The sequence below is a fragment of the Ambystoma mexicanum genome, chromosome 11 (assembly GCF_040938575.1).
Source record: "Ambystoma mexicanum isolate Mex_15411 chromosome 11, UKY_AmexF1_1, whole genome shotgun sequence".
Taxonomy (NCBI): Eukaryota; Metazoa; Chordata; class Amphibia; order Caudata; family Ambystomatidae; genus Ambystoma; species Ambystoma mexicanum.
Genome location: NC_090934.1, coordinates 1,470,826,368 through 1,470,848,925, shown reverse-complemented (window position 1 = coordinate 1,470,848,925; position 22,558 = coordinate 1,470,826,368). Strand labels below are relative to the sequence as shown.

At 47.2% G+C, this 22,558-nt stretch overlaps 1 protein-coding gene across 14 annotated transcripts in view; it reads left to right on the top strand.

Moving 5' to 3' along the window:
* The window catches only part of PPIP5K1 (diphosphoinositol pentakisphosphate kinase 1), a 1,113,174-nt gene that overhangs the window by 848,833 nt on the left and 241,783 nt on the right, over positions 1–22,558 (top strand). For 10 of the 14 annotated variants that reach the window (XM_069625166.1, XM_069625168.1, XM_069625163.1 and 7 more), the window contains one exon: positions 2,286–2,348. The exons of the other annotated variants lie outside the window; for them this stretch is intronic. In XM_069625166.1, coding sequence (XP_069481267.1) covers positions 2,286–2,348 — 63 coding nt within the window. The remainder of the gene's footprint in view (positions 1–2,285; positions 2,349–22,558) is intronic. 14 annotated transcript variants of the gene reach the window in all.

Below are 22,558 nucleotides of genomic sequence, written 5' to 3'. Positions count from 1 at the left end.
CTGTTGTTGTGTCCTGGTTTACAGCATGGTAACAGATTACAGCTCTGGGCAAAATTAATGTTCTGCTGCGTTCATGCATACGTTAATGCATTGGAAGCTGTCAGAAATGCAGAGGATGTGTACTTTTGGAATCCACAGAAGTCCTGCCTGTATGACTTGTGCATTGCGCTTATGCTTGGCCTCTCAGGAGTAGTCCTCCCCTCTAACACTAAAGCCCTCATACCCTAATGTATGACACCAATGTAGAACATTTATCATTTTACTTTTCCTCTTAAAACCAGAAGGCCTTCCGTGGCATAATGCTGCATGTGAAGGAAGTACCTGAATGCAACTGTCGTACATGCATGTTATTGCGTTGTTTGTAGTGGCATGTTTTAGTTATGGATTTACGTTAGGGCTTCAAAAAACCTATGTAGTTCGCTCCTTAAAAGTACATGATAAAGTAAACAAATATAAGGAGAGATTTCTGCACATACGATTCTAAACCCAAATTTGATAATTGGCTTTAACCAGCATCCCTGAATTTTGATTAAATATACAACTATGTTGAATTTTGAACAAATGCTGGTGTGTGGACTGGGTGTGGAAACTAGGTAAAGGTGACTATCTTTAAATATTGCCGGAAACCCACGTTGTAATGTTTCTCAAAACAATGTAGCAAAACCTGGTGAGTTGAAATGTCTTCCCAAATATTGTTTTAGTAATTTCCTCAAACAAAGAGAGGAAAAAAGGATAATTTCTTTTTTTTTCCTAGAGGTAGGTACTAAAACGTGTTGACTTTTCAATCTGACTTTGCTGTTTCTTCCTTTTCTGTTTGGCTGTTTTGTTACAGTTTTCCAGGTCGGTACTAGTACTTTCAGGTTCCCTTGAAGGCATAGTAGGTCGGCTCAATTGTCAGTAGGTGTTTTGAGACATATTGGCATATTACCACTGCTGAGCTCTTTAGGTAGTTCTCTTCATTTCTTAGTGAGAAAGAGCTACTTGTTTTTGTCATAGTTCGTAGTACCCTGTCTTTTCTTGAGCGTTTGAGTGAAAACCTCACTCTTCAATTTATTGCTGCTTAACACTTACACAGGTAAATATTGTATTAATACATTGTGGTCATGAAAACGTGGTAATAAAGCTTGGTCAAAGAATACTCTTTGGCCGTTACAGAATCTTGGCCACCACGATTGCAGTAACATCCTTTTAATCCTGTTGTTGAAGTTCACAAGAATATCAGGACATTGACATGTCGCACATAGTCCTTGCAGCAGCAAATGGCCAACATCATCTTGGGTGTGCTTGTGTGCTAGAAACGTAGCATGGACTGTGTGAAAGACACTAAAAGTGAAAAATTAAAAGCGACACTTTACAGACTAGAGCTGGAACGAGAAGTGACAAGGAAAATTGAGACGATCACTCACCATTTACATGCAAGGTTGTTCATGCTAACGACTTAAGAGCCCGTGTTTGCAAGAAGCGGTAGTGAGCATTTAGTTGTTCGCAGTATATCTGTAGATGCAATTGGATACAATTCATAGTGCAAGTTACTAGAGCTCCTAAAAGAGCGTAAATAGAGTGATGTAATACACAATGAAGAAAGCAATTGCGTAGGCAGACACACATGCACAAGGCTCAGAAGCATGAGGGCTGAGAAGCAGGCACTTGAAGATAGGTGAGGCATGCGTTTAATGCGAGGGGACCAACAGAGAGGCTGATGGGTAGGCAGGGCACATATGTAGGTAGACAAGTAGGTATTGAGTATATAGCAGATTTATCAGCCTAGAAAGTAAAAATGCTCATTTGGCTTCATCAGAAATGTCAAACTATGTAATATGCTCCTGCTCATTCACATCAAGAAATGTACCGCAGGCAACTGGGTTAAGATCAAGAAAGTCTGCCACATTTCCTCGTCTCCTTCTCCCTCCCTCGCTGGTGAAGCCATTTCCTCCAATTTTTCTTTGGACAGTAGACTTTGGTAGTGTCTAGCGTAAGCATTTGGTTGAAGATAGTTCTCTTCATATGGAAGCGGTGGACTCTGGATTTGATAAAATGGACAAAGATGGTCATACCTAAATTGTGATGTGGCATCTGTAAAGGTCCCCAAGAAGATGGAAGCCACACCTTGCTGTTTCCCTTGAAGTGACCGTGCAGTAGTGTCGGGTGCCATTAGCATCAGCACTGCACCATCTGTATTTTATAATGAGTTTCTGTTGTGTGTGTGTGTGTATGTACGTACGTGTGCTTGTTTGTGCTTGCAGGACCAGGAATGTTAATGCAAATGCTTTTTTTTATTTCCTCAGAACTGTTGTCTATGCCAGCCGTAAAGCGATTTTCTGTGTCGTTTGCAAAGCATCCGACTAATGGTACGTTAGCTTTTTTAATTTGAAGTGTTCACTCACACGATTAACCCCATTTTCATTTTCTTTTTTTTGCGTTGTTCCTCGTTGTCTGGACGACACATTTCAATATTGTAATGTGGCACTCGTTCTCTCTCATCTTTTCCTTTTTCGAATGTGTGTTTTTGTTGTCGCAGTGTGCCTTTTCCCTTCTCTCATTTTATCCTGAGCAACGTTGCAGTTCTGTCCCTCTTACATAACTGTAGCCAGGATAGTTTGCCCTGACTTCTCAAGATATGTTGCATAGTCACGCCACTAGAGCTGTGTGCTTTTCCACTCCCATGATACTCAAAAGGTATTGATACATTTGTTCGAAAGGGACAGACTGGTTTACTTTCTCAAAAATGTTTGTCACTCCACTGAGATCTAACATGGTCTGTGGTTTGGTGCCCACTCAGGAGGTTCTACGTAGGTTTCATCAGCAAATCAAAGCTGTTCAAAACGAGAGTCCTAATGAAAAAGCATAATTAATGAAAAGGCAGAATTGAACTTGATTTAAGGACAAATAAGCCAGGGCCTGTGTATGGTTTGGCACGTCTTCGTTGACACCTACTTAACAATGAAAATGGCATCAGTTTTAACTGACAGCATGATATTCATGTCCTCACCTCTCACCTCCAACTTAAGCACTCCACAAAGTCCATCATACTGAAATGTTTGACATTTCAGTGAAGGCACTATTCTTTTTTTTAGCACTATATATATATTCAATTTTTTTTCAAACAGTGCGGCAAGATCGTCTTGCTATCATTGTGCCTTTCTTATAAATTACGTTAATTAAGGGAAACGGCCGTTGATCATGTCTTCCCCCGTTTTCTTCTTTGGAATATTCTGGAGGCATTTCTTGGCCATGAATCTGACCCTATAAAGGAGCAATTCTTTCTTGGTTTTTATGCCAGCCCTCTGGATTACTCTTCCACTTTTTTCTCTCTCTGCATCTGACATAGTTGGTAGTTGTTACCAATGTCAGTGTGTCAGAAAACAGACTAGTGTCGAGGAAACTGAGCGAGAGACCTGTGTCAATCTGTGATTTAGTTATACATTGATTTTATTGGCCAGACTGTTTACTTTGCTAGGTTAAAGCCCTAGCCAAAAATGTGCTGTTGAGAGAATAACATTTGTTGATGCAAAATTCGATTCTACTGAAGACAACATTGAGCTTCAGTAATTACCACCAAGAGTGCAGAGATCGCCCCAAGCCTTTTATATTGAGTATTAAAATAGTGCATTGCTAGGTTTGAGACTGAAGGAACGTCCCTACTTTGCAGGATTGTTTCCGCCTCCTTCTGAGTTCTGATTGACTCTCACAGAGTCTTCATACTCTTTTTATATGACAGTGTAAATATTCTGCCGTAATAGTAAGATTACTCGGAAGGTTGGTTCCTCTTCAAATAAATGTGCTTAAAATAGTTCTGAAAAGGATGATTCTATTGCGTTACCTGCACACTCCGCTATGGTACTTTTGTGTAGTACAGTTTTTGCTAAGTAATTTCACTTTGCACTCCAAAATAGGTATCCAAATCCGGGTACTTTTCCAATTAAAACTATTTCCGATCATCATTTTGGTGGTCCATAAATATTTACAATAAAATATGTAAAATATTTTTTTTTACTTGTTTAAAGGTATTTAAAAGAAACAAATATACTTTTCCATGCCTAATGTTTCCTGTAATAGTTATTTATGGCACCAGTGTGACTTTTCCTCAGTCCCTCTGTTCCATTTTCCATGTGTATTGGCCATCCGTCACTACTCCATAGTGTTAGGATAGGTGCTGTTCTCTGCTTACTGAATATGCGTGTTGTATTTGTGCTGTGCTCGTTGTGCACAGGATTGTGTATGTTATTGCATTTGTGTAAGTGGCTGAAGCTGTGATTATGACACAATCTTACCATATTTGCTTAACATTGCTACTAACATGACGCTGTTTCTGTAGTTATGTTCTAACGGTGAAGGTGATGGTAGTAGTGCTTTTATAACCCCTTTCTAATTACTTGTTCTGCGAGGATTCTAACAGCTGTGGCAGTAGAAGAGCAAACTAGTGGGTCTAACTATGGTAGACTTAGCGGAGAGCAGAAGTGTAATCTGGTGGTGGTGCCTTTAAGTCTTTTACTTCAAGCCCTTGGTGGCGAGAGGTTCAATAATTGAGTTTCACTTTTAGAGTATGAGTGCCAATATCCTTGAATATTTCAACCAGCTTCAGTGTTCATTTGAGTCCTTCCAACCTCTCTGTGCTGCTGTGAGCTTCTGATAAGGCAGGAGCCATGGGTTGTATCGACCAGCTTGTTTGATCTACTGAAATGCATTTCACTTTTCAGGTTTCCGACATTAAACACTTTTAGCAGACTGTTTACTTCCAGAATTTCAGGGCAGGTTCACCATTGTGAACCTGGGTTCACACATAGTGGTTTGAATTCAGAAATACAGATGGGGTGACTGATACCCTCAGTGGGCAAGGCAGTGAAGTTCTAATTAGTGTGGTTTACACTACTGCAAGATACTATGGAAATGGCCCTACTCGCTGTCTCCGGGGATAAGAGAACCATAGTCAATTCACAATCTATGATCATTATAACCATATGTGTTCTATCCAACAGCATTTTCAAGATGAAATTGTGAATTTGGGGAGGAAAGTACTAGCTTCAACATTTCCACAGGTTAAACCCTATGATATCAAAAAGTCACCCCCTTGTTCCAGTTTTCACCTTGTCTCATAGTCCCTATGAGAGATAATCTGTTAGAGTATCATTAGGTTCCCATTTAAAGAAATGAAGAGCATCTGCAAAAGGAGATTACAAAAGGTATTGTGAGGTGTCAGAAATGCAAGACAGACACACAGGTATAGTTTCCTCAAGAGTTGCCATTTTATTAAATAAAAAAGGGTCAGACAAACGCCTACCTTTCCGTAACCTACCAAGGATGTACCTGCTTAACAAACAAAAACATGACCTAGTTTCCAAAAAAGTATCTGACCCTCACACTAATATACACACCAAAATTATACAGGGTTTGTTTGGCTGTATTAAATTCCGTAAAATAACATATCCTGTAAAGCTCAAAATTCTTAATCCAACAGTAACCTTGGTCACCAGGGTTGGGATGCCTTCCCCTGGATCAATTCATGCATATCTGGAACCAAGTTCAGTTTCAAGAAAGTTCTGGGTAATAACAAAGTTCCATTCAATGTTGCATACAAAGTCTTTTCCATTCAATATATCCTTTCACTTGGCAACGTGAATATCTCTCTTCCAAAGGCTTGTTGACGAATCAAAGCAATCGTTAATTTTTCCATACCCTCCTGCTTGATGAAACAAAAGTCTTCTCCTCCAAACATCACCTGCTTGATAAAACAAAAGTATTTTCCTCAAAGCATAATCTTCTTCAAATGAAACACTTTAGTCAGGATGGTTCAACAGTTACTTTCTGAAATGCCACAGTTCAAGGTCAACAAGACAAGGTGATGTCATCAACACTTCTTTTTCACGACAACCACAATACTTTTCGTCTTCCTGGTATGCTCCTCTGCTAGGACTAACTACAATTGGTCCCTTTCCTGGTTTACTCGCCTACTCCTACTGCCAGGATAAAACTCCTACTACTATGATGTGTTCTCTGTGGTAAGGATTGTTCCAAACTCCCCACGCTAGACACATATATGAGGAGATTTTAACCAACAACTGTTTTTCTTGAAAGTCTTTTGAATCTTAACAAAATGTGTCAAATCTCTTTCCAAACTGATATTCCACCAAAAAATAATTTTTCTCTTGCTTGTCTTTTGGCTTTAGGAAATGCAGGTTGCAGTTCTCTCCCCCTTTGTTTCTCATACAACAACGGCTTTTCTCCTGCTGCCTTTTTCTGGTTGTGCAACCTCTTAGTTGCTGTCAATGTAGGTTACAATTATCTCCCAAATGACATCTCTTTCTGAGAGAGTTGCACCCAGTTTGCCTTTTCATCACTCTTCTACTGACTTGACAATGCAGGTTACAATAGTCTCCTAATTGGCATCCCTGATTAAGAGTTGCGCCCACTTTGCCTTATTCTAACATTTCTCTCGCTTTGGCAATGCGGGTTACAATGGTCCCTTTTTGGAATCCCTCATTCTCCAGCATGGGGTCTGGCATGGATTCACATGCTCATGAATATTCCCCGTCGTCAGGCTGGGAATCCTCGGTAAAGAAAAAATCAGTATCAGTTTCGTTTCTGATCTGTCTTTCTTAGTAACCAACCACTGATCTCTGGGTCATACTGCCCCCAGCCAATGACTGCCCTCTCCCTAAGCCCCGCCTCTGGCAGCCATCCTCAGATTTTTACCGCATGCTCAAGTGTTGGGAGTCCTCGTGCTTTAGCTCTCGAGTTTTTGCTGCGTTTTCGCGCTTTTTCAGGAGATTTTCTCATTTTTTCGGTTTAATTAGAGCCTCAAGCTCCACCGTTTCTACTTCCGATAACGGGGACCCGTTTCGGAATTCTTCTATGCCCCTCAAGGGTGAAGTTTTCGTCGAGTTTACGCTTCTTGGAGGATTCCAGAAGATCTACGGCCTACCTCAACGGACATGGCCCAGGACAAGGGAAGCTTGACACCCGGATCCAAGCTGTTCAGGTGCTGCCCTGGCTGCGGATTACAAAACGTTTTCAAGGAGGACGAGCATTCGCAATGTCTCTACTGCATTCATGAGGACAAGACGCACGTGGAGAAGGACTGTGCGTTCTGCAAGAACCTTTCGAAACGGACCAAACAAGATGGTCGTTCCCACCTCGCCGCCTGGCTGGAGAAGGGCACAGCAGGTGAGAAGGCGAAGAAAAAATCTGAGCGGGCTTCTAGGTCCTGTGAGGGCGCTGACGGGGGCCCAACAGAAGGCCAAGCACTGCGAGTCCGCGGGCACCGGGAGCGCCGAAAGGTCGGGGTCTTCGGCTGCCAGGCAGGGCGCGACTTCCCCGGCACGTTCAACCACGAGCCAGCGCTCTGGTTTGGGGAAGAGGAAGTCCGAGAACCCGGGTAAGTTGCTGGAGCGGCCCCGGTCGATCTCGAAGGGGGAGCGAGGCGCTGACCCTCCCCCCAAGGCGAAGGCCCAGGAAGCACCTAAGGTGGTGAGGGCTTTGATCCAGCCGGCAAAGGCCTCTATCGAAGTGGTCGCTGCGACCCTGGCGAAGCTGGCTGAGACTATGCCAGTGGAAACGGCCTCTGGGCCCAGAGTATCCCTGCCACTGCGGAGGGAATCCTCTTTCCAGCCCATCGTTAAGACCCCCGTGAAGTCCCTGGCAGAAAAAGAGGGGGGGGCGGCGGTGGCCATTATAGACTCGGAATCGGCCTCTGAGGAGGAGCTGGTGGAAACCGAGGAAGGTCTCAACGAGAGGTTCATGGGCCTCAACGAGAGGTTCAAGAAGGTTCGATCCCAGGGGACAGTCCCCGCTGACGTGATCGAAGATAGCGACGAAGAGGGTCCAGTGGAGCGGGCATCCCTTCCGTCTCAACCATTACCCGAGCACCAGGAAAGCTCGGCGGCCATTTTGTTGGCGATCCAATCCTTATGTACCGAGATAAGGACGAGATTACCACGGACCCCGACGAAGGATCCAGAACCAGGCCCGTCGGGAAACCCTCCGAACAAGCGGAGGAGAGTCCACCCCTCTCCGCCCTTCGTGCCCGTGAGGCCTGTGGACCCCTCATCCCCCTCGTCGGACCCTAGAAAGGATACGGCGACGGATACAGCACGGATACAGCACGGGGACGGACGACGACGATGGCGGCGATGACACAGCGGACATCCCGTCATCACCCCCGCCCCCTCGGGCTTCTCCAGCCGACGAAATTGGCTCCTTTCACGCCATGATAACCAGGGCATCCAAGCTCTTCCAGCTCTGCCCTGAAGAATAAAAAAAGGAAGGGTTTCTTTACCAACGACGAGAGGCCAAGATGAAGACGGTCCTCGCGGTGCCTTTGCTCGACGACATCTGGGACGAGGGGTTTGCTGTCCTCAAGAACCCTTCCACGACGCCCGCCAAGAGGGACAGGTACGAGAAGAAGTACCGAGTCCCCGATGCTGCCCCCTTGTGCCTCAGGGCCCAGCCCACGCCGTACTCTGTCGTCTCGGCAGCGGCTAAGAAGAAAGCAGCAGGTACGGCGGCTTCAACTTCCACTTCCCCGCCAGACAACGAGGGCAAAAAGTTGGACTCCATGGGACGACGAGTCATCTCGTCGGCGGCGACGACGATTAAGGCGGCCAATGCCTTAGCGATCGTAGCCCGCTACGACAGGGAGCTCTGGTTCAAGATAGCTCCACTGCTAGCTTCCTACCTGACGACAAGAGGGCGGAGGCCCTACAAGTTCTGCAGGAAGGCGAGGTGGCGTGGGATCACGCCATAACGGTGGCAACGGACATTGCCGATACCGGATTTCGCCAACTGGGCAACGGAGTTTTCCTCCGACGACGAGGATGGCTCAAGGCGACAGAATTTCGCCAGGACGTCCAGACCAGAGTGTTGGATATGCCGTTCGACGGCAACAACCTCTTTGGTAAGGCGGTGGATGAGTCTCTCGAGGCCATCAAGACCGACTTGCCGGGCCTTAGGGGTACTTCAACAACGACGGCCCTGTCGGAGCTCCGGAGGCAGGCAGGGTGCCTCCAAAGGATCCAGCGGTGGTTCTTCCACATACCACCAGGCGGCCCGCTCCTCTTCCCAGGAAGCCTACAGAGGTCGCGGCAAGCAAGGGGGATCCCGCCGTCGGCGGCAAGGAAGCCAAGGTGGCAAGGCCGCCTCCAAGCAAGACTGACCCGGCCGTGTCGTCGGGCCCCCACCGAAGCACCCCGGTGGGAGGCCAGCTGACGAAGTTTGTCAGCGTGTGGGAGTCCATCTCCACCGACCGTTGGGTGCTGGACACCCTGGCAAATCGGCACTCGCTGGAATTCCAAAAGAAGTGCCCTCGCATTCCTCCCGTGGCCAGGAAGGAGAATCACGTCCCTCAACTGCTGTTGGAGGTAAGGGCGATGCTCAAGAAAGGTGCCATCGAGCTCATCCCCAGGAGGCTCCGGGGCTCCAGAGTGTACTCAAGGTACTTCCTCATCAGAAAGAAGACAGGCGGTTGGCGCCCCATCCTGGACCTGCGTCGGTTAAACAAATACATCAAGGCGCAGAAATTCAGGATGGTCACCCTCCAGCACGTGCTGGGACAGCTGAAGGAGGGCGACTTCCTGTCGTCGTTGGACCTGGAGGGTGCTTACTTACACATCCCCATTCTAAAAGGGCACAGCACGTTTCTCAGGTTCGTGGTTCAGGGACGCCACTACCAAGTCAGAGCCCTACCGTTCGGATTAAAGTCGGCACCCAGGGTATTTACCAAGTGTCTGGCACCAGTGGCGGGGAAACTGCGCCTCCAGAGGATCCACGTCTACCCCTACCTGGACGACATGCTAATCCAGGCAAGGACAAGAGAACTCGCTGTCGAACACACAGCGAGGACCATCTGGCTGCTCACGGAACTGGGGTTCGCCATCAATTACCCCAAATCCCACCGGGTTCCGTCGCAAGTAGCACTGTTTCTGGGAGCGAAGCTCGATACAGTGGTGCAATTGGCCTCCCCGTCAGAGGAGAGGACGAAGACCATCCTGGGCAAGGTGCGGCGCCTGCTAGCCACGGACGTGGCCAGGGTGAGGTCCATCAAGTCCCTCCTCGGGATGATGTCCTCATGCATCTATCTTGTATCCCTTTGTAGACTTTGGATGCGTCCGCTACAGGAGTTCCTCGACGCCCGCTGGTTTCAGGCGACGGGCTGCTTCGAGGATAGGATCCCTCTCGACGAGGAGTTCCGTCGGGCGATCCTATGGTGGGGTACCCGTGCTCACCTCACTACAGGCACGGACTTTCAAACCTCGGCGTTTCAGGAGACGGTGACGACTGAGGCCTCTCTGGAGGATTGGGGGGCCCACACCGGAGACTTCCACGCAAGAGGCCTTAGGCTCCCGGAGGAGAGGTCTCTCCACATCAACATTCTGGAGCTCTGAGCAGTGTTCTGGGCGCTCAAGTCGTTCCTTCCGTCCCTCAAGGGCAAAGTGGTGAGGATCTTCACCGACAACACCACCACAATGTTCTACATACGGAAGCAGGGGGGCACCAGTTCCCCAGCCCTATCCAAGGAGGCCCAGGATCTGTGGCACTGGGCCGTCGCCCAGGGGATGTTTCTGGTTCCCTTCCACTTGGCAGGAATAAAAAACACCATCGCCGACTCACTCAGCAGGGAGCTGTGCTCGTGCCATGAGTGGGAACTACGTCAGGACCAGGTGGATCGGCTCTTTCGACAATGGGGCTAACCCCAGATCGACTTGTTCGAGACGGCGACGAACTCCAAGTGGCAGAGGTTCGCCAACAGGTTCCTGCAATCGAGGAGCATGGGCGATGCTTTCCCGTTCCCCCGGGACGGCCTGTTTCTATACACGTTCCCTCCGTTGCCGTTGCTGCTCCGCCTCATCAACCAGCTCAAGAAGTCCAAGTGCAGAATGATCCTCGTCGCACCGGCGTGGCCGAGGCAGATCTGGTTTCCGGATCTTCTGGACTTGTCAACGTCCCCACCAGTCAAGCTGCCGGCGGACGCAGATCTTCTTTCCAGAGAAGGAGGTGCCAATCTCCATCACGACCCACAGTCGCTGAACTTGCAGGCCTGGCTCCTGCAGCACTAGAGTTTGGAGGGTCGATATCCCGGCTGACTGCAGAGAGGTTCTTGCAAAAGCCAGGGTGTCCTCAACTCTTAAGTGTTGCGGTCATAAATGGAAGAGGTTCTCTGTCTGGTGCTGTGCACAGAAGATTAACCCTCTGTGGATTACGGCCCCTCAAGTACTGCCGTACCTACTGTCGCTGGCCAAAGCTGGACTGGCTCACGCCTCCATCAAAATACATCTGGCAGCCATCTCCCGATATACCAGGACTACGGGACGGGCGTCCTTGTGGTCTCATCGCCTGGTCAAGGAATTTATGAAGGGACTATTCTGATCATTCCCGCCGGTGAAGGCTCCTGCCCCGCGTGGGAGCTTAATGTGGGGCTGACCAGGCTCATGGGGGCCCCATTCGAGCCAATGCATTCGGCGCCTTTGAAGTTCCTGTCATGGAAGACAGCGTTCCTCATGGCCATCACCTCCGCACGACGAGTGGGAGAGATCCAGGCCCTATCTTGCAAGCCTCCATACTTGACTTTCCATGACACGAGGGTGGTGCTGAGGACGCAACCCTCCTTCATGCCCAAGGTGCCGTCGGACTTCCACCTCAACGAGCCCCTGGTGTTACCAGTTTTCTTCCGGTCCCCTTCGACGCCAGCCGAGAGGACTTTGCACTCGCTGGATGTAGCTAGAGCGCTGAAGTTCGACGTGGACCGCACGAAGTGTTTTCGGAAGACGCCACAACTGTTCGTGAACATTGGGTCTGTGAATCAAGGGAAGGCTCTCTCGAAGACTTCCATTTCCAGATGGCTCTCCGGCTGCATCATGCACTGTCACCGGTTGGCAAACCGACCGCTGCCCGGCCGTCTGAGAGCCCATTCGACCAGAGCGATCGCTGCTACCATGGCGTTCCTGTCTGGTGTGCCCCTGCTGGACATCTGCAGGGCTGCTACGTGGAGGTCGAGGCACACCTTTACAAGATTCTACTGCGTCGATCGGGACTCCAGGGCGGAGTCCAGGGTCGGCCAAGCAGTGCTGCGCAACCTGTTCGCCTAAGGTGAGCCTGGTGAGGAGGTAAGAATTGCTTAATGTTGAGTTTTGGATGTAATGCTTAATGTTGAGCCTGTTGCCACCTCCCGTGGTTGTGCATGTGTATACTGCTATGTATTCTTTTATTCATGAGCATGTGAATCCATGCCAGACCCCATGCTGGAGAAGGAACAAGTTACTTATCTGTAACTGTTGTTCTCCAGCATGGGTCTGGCATGGATTCACATGCGAACCCTCCCACCTACCACTCTGCTGCTCTTCACTTGGTCATACTGCCACTTTGCGTGCCACCAAATCTGAGGATGAATGCCAGAGTCGGGGCTTAGGGAGAGGGCAGTCATTGGCTGGGGCCAGTATGACCGGGAGATCAGTGATTGGTTACTACTGAGAAAGACAGATCAGAAACGAAAATGATACTGATTTTTTCTTTACCGAGGATTCCCAGCCTGACGACGGGGAATATTCATGAGCATGTGAATCCATGCCAGACCCATGCTGGAGAACCACAGTAACAGGTAAGTAACTTGTTCCTTAGGAGAGTTGTGCCTAGTTTGCATCAATTCAATTGTTTGGTATTCAAAATAAGCATTCTCACTTAGCAGGCTCCTTCAGAGCGCCCTGGGGGTCACTTGCTTCAAACCAACACACTTGTATGCCTTGGCGTCTCCTTCTGACTCGCTGGTGTTGCTGTGGGTCTCTCCGGGGCTTCTGCCAGCTCAGTTTGGTCTACCACCATGCATGCAGACCTTCAGTGATGCTCTCGCAGCGCTGCTCACTCTCTGGTGTGGATTCAATACTGGAACAATTCATGGCATGTTTGGATCTCGTCTCCCACACGGCATGGCTTGCTTCAGCACCGCTGGCCGCTCTCTGCATGGCCACGTCTCCCCGACATCTATGGCTGCTCCTGCACAGCGTCCTGCTACCGCCACAGTGACACCATCAGCTTCTGCTTACACCTGCTGCTGCCCTCACACCCTGGAGTCCTTTAAGTTTTTTGAAAATATTTTCTATTTAAACAACTACACCACTCATAACACTTTAACCATGAGCCCCTCTTCCTCGCCTCAGTGGTATTGGCATTATGGGACTTGAAGTCCATAATATTCTTGTTTGTTTTAGTATTAGAGAATGTTGGGGTGTATCCAGAGGATGCACCAGACACCCAAAATTGATAACAGTATTGAATCGATACATCAAGAAGAAAGGTTGTAGCGTAAGTAGACATTTGAGTTAACACGTGTTTCGGCCTTACCGTGGCCTTTTTTCAAACCGGGGCTTTTATAGTAACCGTTACCTGGGATTGTGATATTGCAGTTGCACAAACTAAGAAATAACCGGGATCATTCCCTTATCCCGGTCTTTATCCAAGGACGAGGACTAGTCACGTGCAGACACCTCTAACAAGACTAGTCCTAGTCACAGTTTCAGGACCCGATTACTATACAAGGTCTGTTTTGAAAAAGGCCACAGTAAGGCCGAAACACGCGTTAATATATATCCATGAAGCAATAGACATTTATGATGACTCAATAAATGTCTACTTACATTTCATCCTTCCTTCTTGATGTATCCATTCAATACCGTTATCACTTTTGGGTGTCTGGCGGATCCTGGGGATACACCCCAACATTCTCCGTTTTTTCTTAAGGATTGGCTATACCTTACGTTATCCTTGGTTGAGTAACAGACAACTTTATCACTCTACAAACAGGTTTTTGTTGCGCAGAGTGACTAAACATACCCGAGGTATTTTGCAACTTTGTTTTATTATTGGTTAATCCAATCTGAATGGGTAACAGAGTGTTCATACTTAGGGGAGATTGTTAAAGGAGTTGGTATTTTACCCTTGGGCCTAGGACCTTGATAAAACGCAGAATCATAATAGCTAGAAGTTGGGATATCAGCTTTCCATGTTTGTTAAAATGGTCTTCATGTTCTGTACTTTGGGGTGTTCTGGGAGAGGGACCCGCACAGTGTCATTAGATATTTAGGCATTCAGGGAGTCTCATCCTGAAATACCGCGTCTCTCCTAACGGAGTCACCACCCCTGACAGCCTTCTCCTCCCATGTGATCCTCCCTCATACCACCCCCCCCCAGGGTCAGGATCAGGTAGCGGCTGCGTCCCCCTGGCCACATGGGAGGAGATCTCAGGCTGGGGATCTGTGATCACTGCAGGATTCATCACAGGATCCAGTATTACTAGTACCCCCCGCTATATTGATCACGTGCCAGCACAGCTCTTCGGCGTACTGCTCTTAGGTGCATAGCACAGCTCTTTGGTGTACTGCTCTTAGGTGGATAGCACAGCTCTCCGGCGTACTGCTGTTAGGTGAATAGCACAGCTCTTCAGCATACTGCTCTTAGGTGGATAGCACAGCTCTCCGGCGTACTGCTGTTAGGTGAATAGCACAGCTCTTCGGCGTACTGCTCTTAGGTGGATAGCACAGCTCTTCGGCGTACTGCTGTTAGGTGAATAGCACAGCTCTTCGGCGTACTGCTCTTAGGTGGATAGCACAGCTCTTCGGCGTACTGCTCTTAGGTGAATGTGAATTGGTTTGGACATTGGAGTATAATTGTGGGGTGGCAGGGATAGATTATTGTGCAAGCATATTGTAAGGTTTCAAGAGTAAGACTCGGAAAAAGAGGCATTTTTGGTGTTGGGTACAGACTTTTATTATTATAAAAGAGAGAAGGGGTTGGGGAAGTCCTCTCCTTTTCTCTAGGAAGGATTTTCCTACCTCAACAAAACGAAGGACTGTCTGTGTCAGAATGTACAAATCAGAAAGAGTCCTCTGTCCTGTGCCCAAAACCAGACACTAAACTCAATATAACGTGCGAGTAGGGGTGTCTGTTAGTGGTGCACCTGCAGCTTCCTTCCAAAGTTCCAAAACATGAAGTTCAAAAAGGTGAAGAAAAGAAAACCAATAATGTTCCACCAGGAAAGGGGTGCTCGCTTCCCCTAGATTTCTTCTGGCCTTTTAAAATGTCATTCAGAACGTGTTCCAAGCTCTCAAGGGGAACGGCTCTTCCCTTGAGTTTCCTCCAATCATACAGCGTTTTTTATATACAGTTTCTCACTTTCTGGACCTCAAATGTCCTTTTCTCATAAGGGGTATCTTTCTTTCCTTTCAGATTTATAGTGTTCCAAATTTCACAGTTGGGGGAACTCTCCCTCTCGTTTCTTGTACCCCTGGTATAGTCTTCTACCAGGGTTTTTATTTCTTTCACACTTGGTTGTGGGTCCCAGACTTGCAGTATGTCTGGTTTACTCTCCTGCCAGGGCTTTTGGTTTCCACATATGGGTGTGAGTCCCAGACTCGCTGCATACCTTGTTTACTCCCCTGCCAAGGCTTTATTCATTTAACGTTCACTGGTTTTGGTATCCAGGAAATTATATGCTTAATGTATTGGATCTTTTACTCTCTTGCAACAGTCTCAATCTCACTGCATTCGCCCTGAAGCACCCCGGTGTGTCCCATCTCCTTCTCTGGGATTACCAGTGTTCTTTTATCAGCTTCAGCGTCCCTCGTTTCTCGCAGTTTTCTTTTGCTGCTTGCCTGAGGACTGGGAGTGTGGCTCCTCAGCTCCGTGATGCCCGCTTTGCCTTCTTTGTTTGACTGGTACATCTGTCTGTAGCAACAGTACAGAGAAGCCCCCTCTGCACGACTTTCCTGCCCACCGCTTTCATCAGCTGCCTTGCTCTGTTCTGCAACCTGATCTCCTCCGGTATCCCAAGCAGCATTCAGAGATGTGAGACTCTCTCCCTGCTCAGGTCTTCCATTTTTAACTGTCCCGGCAATTGTTAACAATCTCCAACGACTGGAACGCAGCATTGGTGTAATGCTTGTAGTGATCCTCTTTACTCCATCCAGCTTCCTCGCCTCATCTCGGCATTATGAAAAGGGCAGGGGGGTGTAAGCAAGATGGGTGTCCAGAAGAACATGGAGACGTAGCCTCACTACAGTATGCCATACATGCTTTGGAGGGGTGGGGGAGCAAGTGGGTATCATCAAAGATTACAGGTAAGGATCTAGCTTGATCTAGTGTGTATGCTGTAGGTCCCCGAGGGTTGCTCTCCCCCATGTGGTCCTTCCGCAGGTAGCCACCCCCAGGGTAAGAGTCAGGTAGCTTCTGCCTTTCCCTGGCCACATGTGGTGGGACACCCCTGGAGAAGTAGTGGCGACTTTGCTAGATTCGTCACTACATATAGCAACAAGACATTCAACCTTTGTGTGGTATTATTTCTTTTTCAGGTCATGAAGTTTAATTTTTAGGAAGAAACACAATAATGTTTATGCATTTTAATCATTTTTGAAGCACTCGTTTTGTGTATAAGTGCTTTATAAATAAACAATGCAAGGTATAATGCACACAGTGAGTGCATTCTCATTGTCTCGTGTTCTCCACATCCTGCGCGTCTTATTTGCAGAGCATTTCCCCCGGTCTTCCACAGAGGATCAGAATCGCTTTTCATAGCCAAGCACCTCTGTCTTGTGTCGTGTGAGATGGAAGCTGAGCTTCAGTTCCAGTCATTGCTTAGATACTGAGCTGGTATATGGGCGCATTGGGTACATACCAACAGATTGCCAACCTTCCTGTGATTACTGTCCTCAAGAGAAAGATGATTATCATCAATCAACTGCGGCTTTTCTGGACTCAAAATGCATGCGATGCACAGAAGAGCATCACATCCCACGTAGCCTGGCGCACAGTATGCACGCCCCAAAACTCAAGACTGTGAGGGAGCCAGAAAGCTAGGGAGAGGGGTGCGAGAAGGGGATTAAGAGGGCCATGCAGCAGGAAGTGAGGTGAGAGGGAGGAGGCCCCCCTGAAAATACCCAGAGGGAGGTGGAAAGAGGTACACCTTGTGGTGCGTGGCCTTTACCGAGTGCCCCTCCTCACCATCACGTTCACTATTTTCTTAATGAAAATCTGATCTAGATCCTGTTTTCCGCCAGCTGCATCCTTCTTTTTTCTTCTGTGATTTCCTATGGGTGCACTCTCTTTCCTGCTCTTTTCATTGTTTAACCACTGTGAGATGCTTCTGTCTTAACTGCTAGGCCTGGTTTTCTATACTTTGACCTGGTGGATAGATGTTTAGGAGACCACCCTATTATTGGGACAGGGACAACTCTGGGAGCTAAAGCCAAACCAGTTCAAAGTAGCAAGGCGAGTGGTGAAGGCTAAGTGTTGGGAAGGGTGAGCACACAAACTAATATAAAACACATTTCTTATGCTTGTGTATGTGCTTAGAATCACAGGCTTGGCATAGGCTTGGCATAGGCCGACATCTAGTGGTAGCTGCAGAGTATTGCACATGTTGTTTTCAAAGTTCAAAAAGGGACTGTGTTTTTGATATTATTCTTAGTGTGACATCTACTGTAACCATCATCCCTCACGCGTTGAGGTCCCTCGGATTGTTTTTTCTGCCTTTGTGGTTGGTTGTGTATGCGCAGTGTGCGTAGCGCTGCTACTTTTCCAGTTAATGATAATAACTTTGAACTTCTTTCGGCGGTTGCAAATGGATGCATGTTTCAATGAGCATCTTGAAGACCTTCCCGACTACCGAATTGGGTGACTCCTCCACTTCAGCGGAAGGTTTCGGTCTTGCATTAGAGAGAGTGGGGACTGATTATCTTTCTTAGAGAATACATCCTTTCACTTCCTTCAGACGCTGCTTTGTCTAGCTGCCTTGTCATTTAAATGTAACAATGGACAGAACTCCTTTAAAATTCTGTCGATCTTGCAACAGAAAGTACCATGGGAAAGACACTAATCGAGTGTGCTATCACTACCTTCTCAGAGACCATCCAGGTGGCCGTTGTGCAATTTGTTTAGGCCCAAAACACTTCAAAATGGTGGGAGGCACATGCGATGATGGCCGAGTCTGAGACCCCTTTCGGCACCTTCGAGGAGTCAGACGAAGAAGGCCAAAGCAGCGACAGCCCCAAAAGGCAGTCGCACTGCACTTCTATAGGGAAAACTCCTGGTGACCAACGCACACGTGCACACACATCTAAAACACACAACCGCATGCGCCACAAGACCACTATGCTTACGCAACTGCGTCTAGTGCAAGGCGATGGAACTAAAGAGGCACCACTTGACATGCAACCAAGTCCCTCGACGGATGTTTCGTGAATACCAAAATCTCACAAAACACATTGGAGCAAGGCCAAACAGGAAGACACTATAAACACACCACCTGTCCCACTTATGGTGCCAGACTATTCCAAAGCGACCTCCACTTTATCACAATCTCTTCATAAGAAGAGACCAAGGGAAGTACCAGAAGCAATTGTGTTCCCTCTGCCATAAACCCCAAAACAGGCTCCTGGTCTAGACAACGATGTAAGGACACTATGGATAACGTTTCCTCATTTGTCACGTTCATGGAACATAATCCAATTAGGCCAAAAAAAACTGGACTTCAAAACGGGACAACCTTTACCTAAATCCCCAAGGCGCCCGCCTTCTGCCACACATCCCATTGTTGACATTATTAGTCAACCCCATCACGACACATAAGGCTGGTTCTCATGATTCCACTGTCTGTCAAGGGGAGGGGGGTCAGGAGACATGTTATGAGGATGCAGATCATCCAGACCGCACCATTATAGACCCTCCTGATGTTACCCCTAAGGGTGGGCACATTTCCCCCACAGACAATCAACTTTTGTTTAACGACCTTCTAAAGAGGGCGGCTAGCCATTTTAGTATCCAAACACAAGAGACTGTGGAAGACACTGAATTTTGTGGACGATATTTTGAATGAGAGGAAAGCAGTTAGCCAGGCTATTCCTCTTTTGCAATCTATTAAAAAGGGAATTGCCCCGTCTTTGGTTACACCGTCACAAACTTGTGCAGTCAACCCCAGGATAGAAAAGCGTTTCAAGCCATCTCCTTCAGACCCACTTTACATTAGAAGTCATGTAAAGCCTGACTCCCTGGTCATTGCTACCATGAGAAAAGGGCATGGCGGGCCACCATCTAATGCCAAGGCACCACCCAATAACGAGTGCAAAAGATGATGTGCCTTGGGTACCATTTCCGGAGACTATTTAACGCGCATTGCTAACAATACCACGTTACATGCGAGTTACAATTATACACAATGGGATGAAATTCAGAAACAACTCAGTCCCTGAACCAGTTAGGTCCTAATTGCTCCAACTTTTTAATGAAGGGAGACGGGTCGCCCAGAATATATTAAAAGATACTCTACATACCTCAGATACTTCTGGAAGAGTGATCGCTGAGGGCACATTGCTCAAGCTGCATTCAGGGCTTCCAGATTCAGGCTTCAACCACGAAACACAGGCAACCCTAATGAACACACCTATTGAGTACTATGTCCTCATTGGAAAGGCAGTGGATGATCAAATAGACCACCAAAAAGGAGCATGAAACCCTGAAAACGCCAGAGCAGATTTCTAATAAACTCTTCATCCATCGGGGCACCTTCAATGCGCAGCGTTCATTTTAGAGCCAGGCATACACAAGAGCATCAAAGTCTGGGTTTGGAACCACTTCATCTTCATGCGAAAATCCAGAATCCCAGTCCTTTTTTTCAAACCAATCGACAGAGGTTTTAAGAGAGGTAAAGGTCAGAGCAGAGTTTCAGCTTCTAGAGGCTGTGCCGCCCCTCCAGCAAATGACGCTGCAGTCCACGTACCCTGTATGCTTCACCAGTAGGAGGCTGTATAACACTTTTCACCCATGCATGGGAGGGGATAACGTCAGATCAGTGGGTGCTATCAATCATAGCCAGGGGATACTCCATAGAATTCCAACAAACACCTCGCCAGCATCCTCCTCGAGCCAGAAGAAAGTCTCCAGAACATCACTTGATTTTAGAAGAAATTCTAACACTGCTGCAAAATGGAGCTGGTTCCACCTCTAGAGGAAAACCAAGGTATTTATTCAGTGTACTTCCTTGTTCCAAACAAAGATCAAACAATATGCCCAGTGCTGTACCTGCGCTCTTCAAACACGTATGTCAAACCCCAAAAAGTCAGGATGACAACGCTGCAAGAAGTCATCCCACTACTGAAACTAGAGGATTACATGGCAACATTAGACATGAAAGAAGCATACTTTCATATTTCAATGTTGCTGTTGAACTGAAAATACCTAAGATGCAAAGTGGGAAACGAACACTACCAATTCAAAGTTCTGCCATTCGGTGTAGCCTCAACACCAAAGGTGTTTACAAAGGTCCTTGCAGTGATAGTCGCACACCTATGGAGGCAGTCCATTCCAGTGTACCCTTACCTAGATGACTGGCTAATAACAGGAGACACACCTAGGTTGGGTCAACAAAATACTCAACAGTCAATCTCCTGTTTCAATTAAGCTTCTCAATCAATGAGAAAAAAATCAAGTATAGTGCTCAGTCAAGAGAAACTATTTCTTGGGGCACTAATTTAAAGAGAAGACCGCTTGGTCTTCCCCTCCAATGAAAGGGTACAAAACATGCTTTTTCAAATCCCTCACTACATAGTTGGTCGTCCCATAACTGTTCAAAAGGCCATGCGCCTTCTGGGAAGGATGGCTTCCTACATTTGCCTTGTGGCACGCGTCCAATGCAAGAGTGGTTAGCAAAACAATGGATGCAAGCAAGCGGTCCATGGGATGATCTTGTGGTGGTTTCGCATCCTCTTGTTCTATCTCTGCAATGGTGGACAAAAGAGAACCTTTTAAAGGGCAAGCCGCTTGACATCCCAGATATCTAGGCCACTCTCAATACAGACGCATTGCTATCATGGTGGGGAGCTAAGTTTCTCCAACAAACTGCAAACGCGGCGTGGACACAAGCATTAACCAAAACGCATATCAACCTTCTAGAACTGCTAGCAGTCTTCAAAGCTCTACAAGCTTTCAAACAGCTAGTATAGAATACAGTGCTCATACTAACAGACAGCACCACAGCTGTGTTCTACATAAACAAACAAGGAGGGACACGCTCTGCAGGGCTGTCCAAACTAACCCAGACCTATGGCTGTGTGCACTAAAATGCAACATGTTTTTCCTGGCACTGCATGTTCCAGGGGATCACAATTCTCTGACAGACGTACTAAGCAGACGTGCAGAACTGCTGTCAGAACACAGAACACGAGTGGCAGTTGAATGCAGATGTCCTATACAACGTCTTCACAAACCTTGGGTTTCCAGACATGGACCTCTTTGCTATACAAGAGAGTGCACAATGCTATGGCTACGCATCCAGGTATCCCCAGCAAAAAACCAAGGGGAACGCTCTGTTAAGGAACTCGTTTTCACACCTGTTGAACATGTCTTTGTCCTCCAGTGAGACTACCATCCCCATTCAACATATTGTCACAGAATCAAGGGACAACACTCCATCCATGCCTTCAGACGCTGAACTTTGCAGCTTGGCTACTGAGGTTATAGGGTTTGGTCATTTAAACCCGAACCAAAGGTGTATGGACATTCTAAAAGAAACACGCAAACCTAACACAAGACACTGCTATTTCAACAAATGTAAATGTGTTATCTTATGGTTTAATGCACGTAACAAATGTACTATATCTTTTAGACTCAGGCTTTGTCTTTAATTCTTTACGCGCGCACCTCGCAGTTCTCTCATCCTACACCACATCACAGAGTAAAGACTTGTGCTGGAAAGTGCCTGTGATGAAGGCGTTCATGAAGGGTGTTAAAAAATTATACCCACCAGTTTCAAATCCAACTCCAGCTGGGACTTGAATGTTGTGCTTACTAAGCTCATGGGGCCCTCTTCGAGCCAAGTCACAAAGCCAGTCTTAAACATCTAACATATAAAATTGCTTTCCAAGTCGCTATCACGTCAATGAGGAGAGTTAGTGAGATCCTGTTGTCATCATTCACAACGCCAAGGTGATACTTCGCACACATCCACACTTTTCTTCAAAATATATCTCAAAGTTCCATGTAAACCAATCCATACAACTTCCTGCTTTCACACTATGGATAATATTACAAACACGCTCAGTCTACGTCCCTTTTCGAACTTCGAAAACAACATTTGCAATACTCTGCACATAACACTAGATATCAGCCTATGCAAAGCATGTGATTCTAAGGAGTTACAAGCATTAGAAATATGATTACGATAAGTAATTTAAGGGGCAGGCCCCTAATCACCTTAACCTAAAGCGGGCTCCCCACTTAAGGAACGAGTATACGTTTGTACGTCCCTTGGCCCTCTTCCTGCTCCCACCTGTGAAGCTAAAAACCTCGGGGTCATCTTCGACTCCACACTCTCCTTCTCTGCTCACATCTCAGACGTCTCTACGAAGTCACACTACCAGCTGCACCTCCTCAGAGGTATTCTTCCTTTCCTCTCCCTTCCCCAGAAGCTCACTGTCTCCAGAGCCCTCGTTCTCTCTAGGCTGGATTACTGCAACAGCCTCTTTCTAAATCTGCCTGCTTCTAATCTCCGCCCTCTGCAACTCATCCAAAACAGGACTTCGAGACAGGG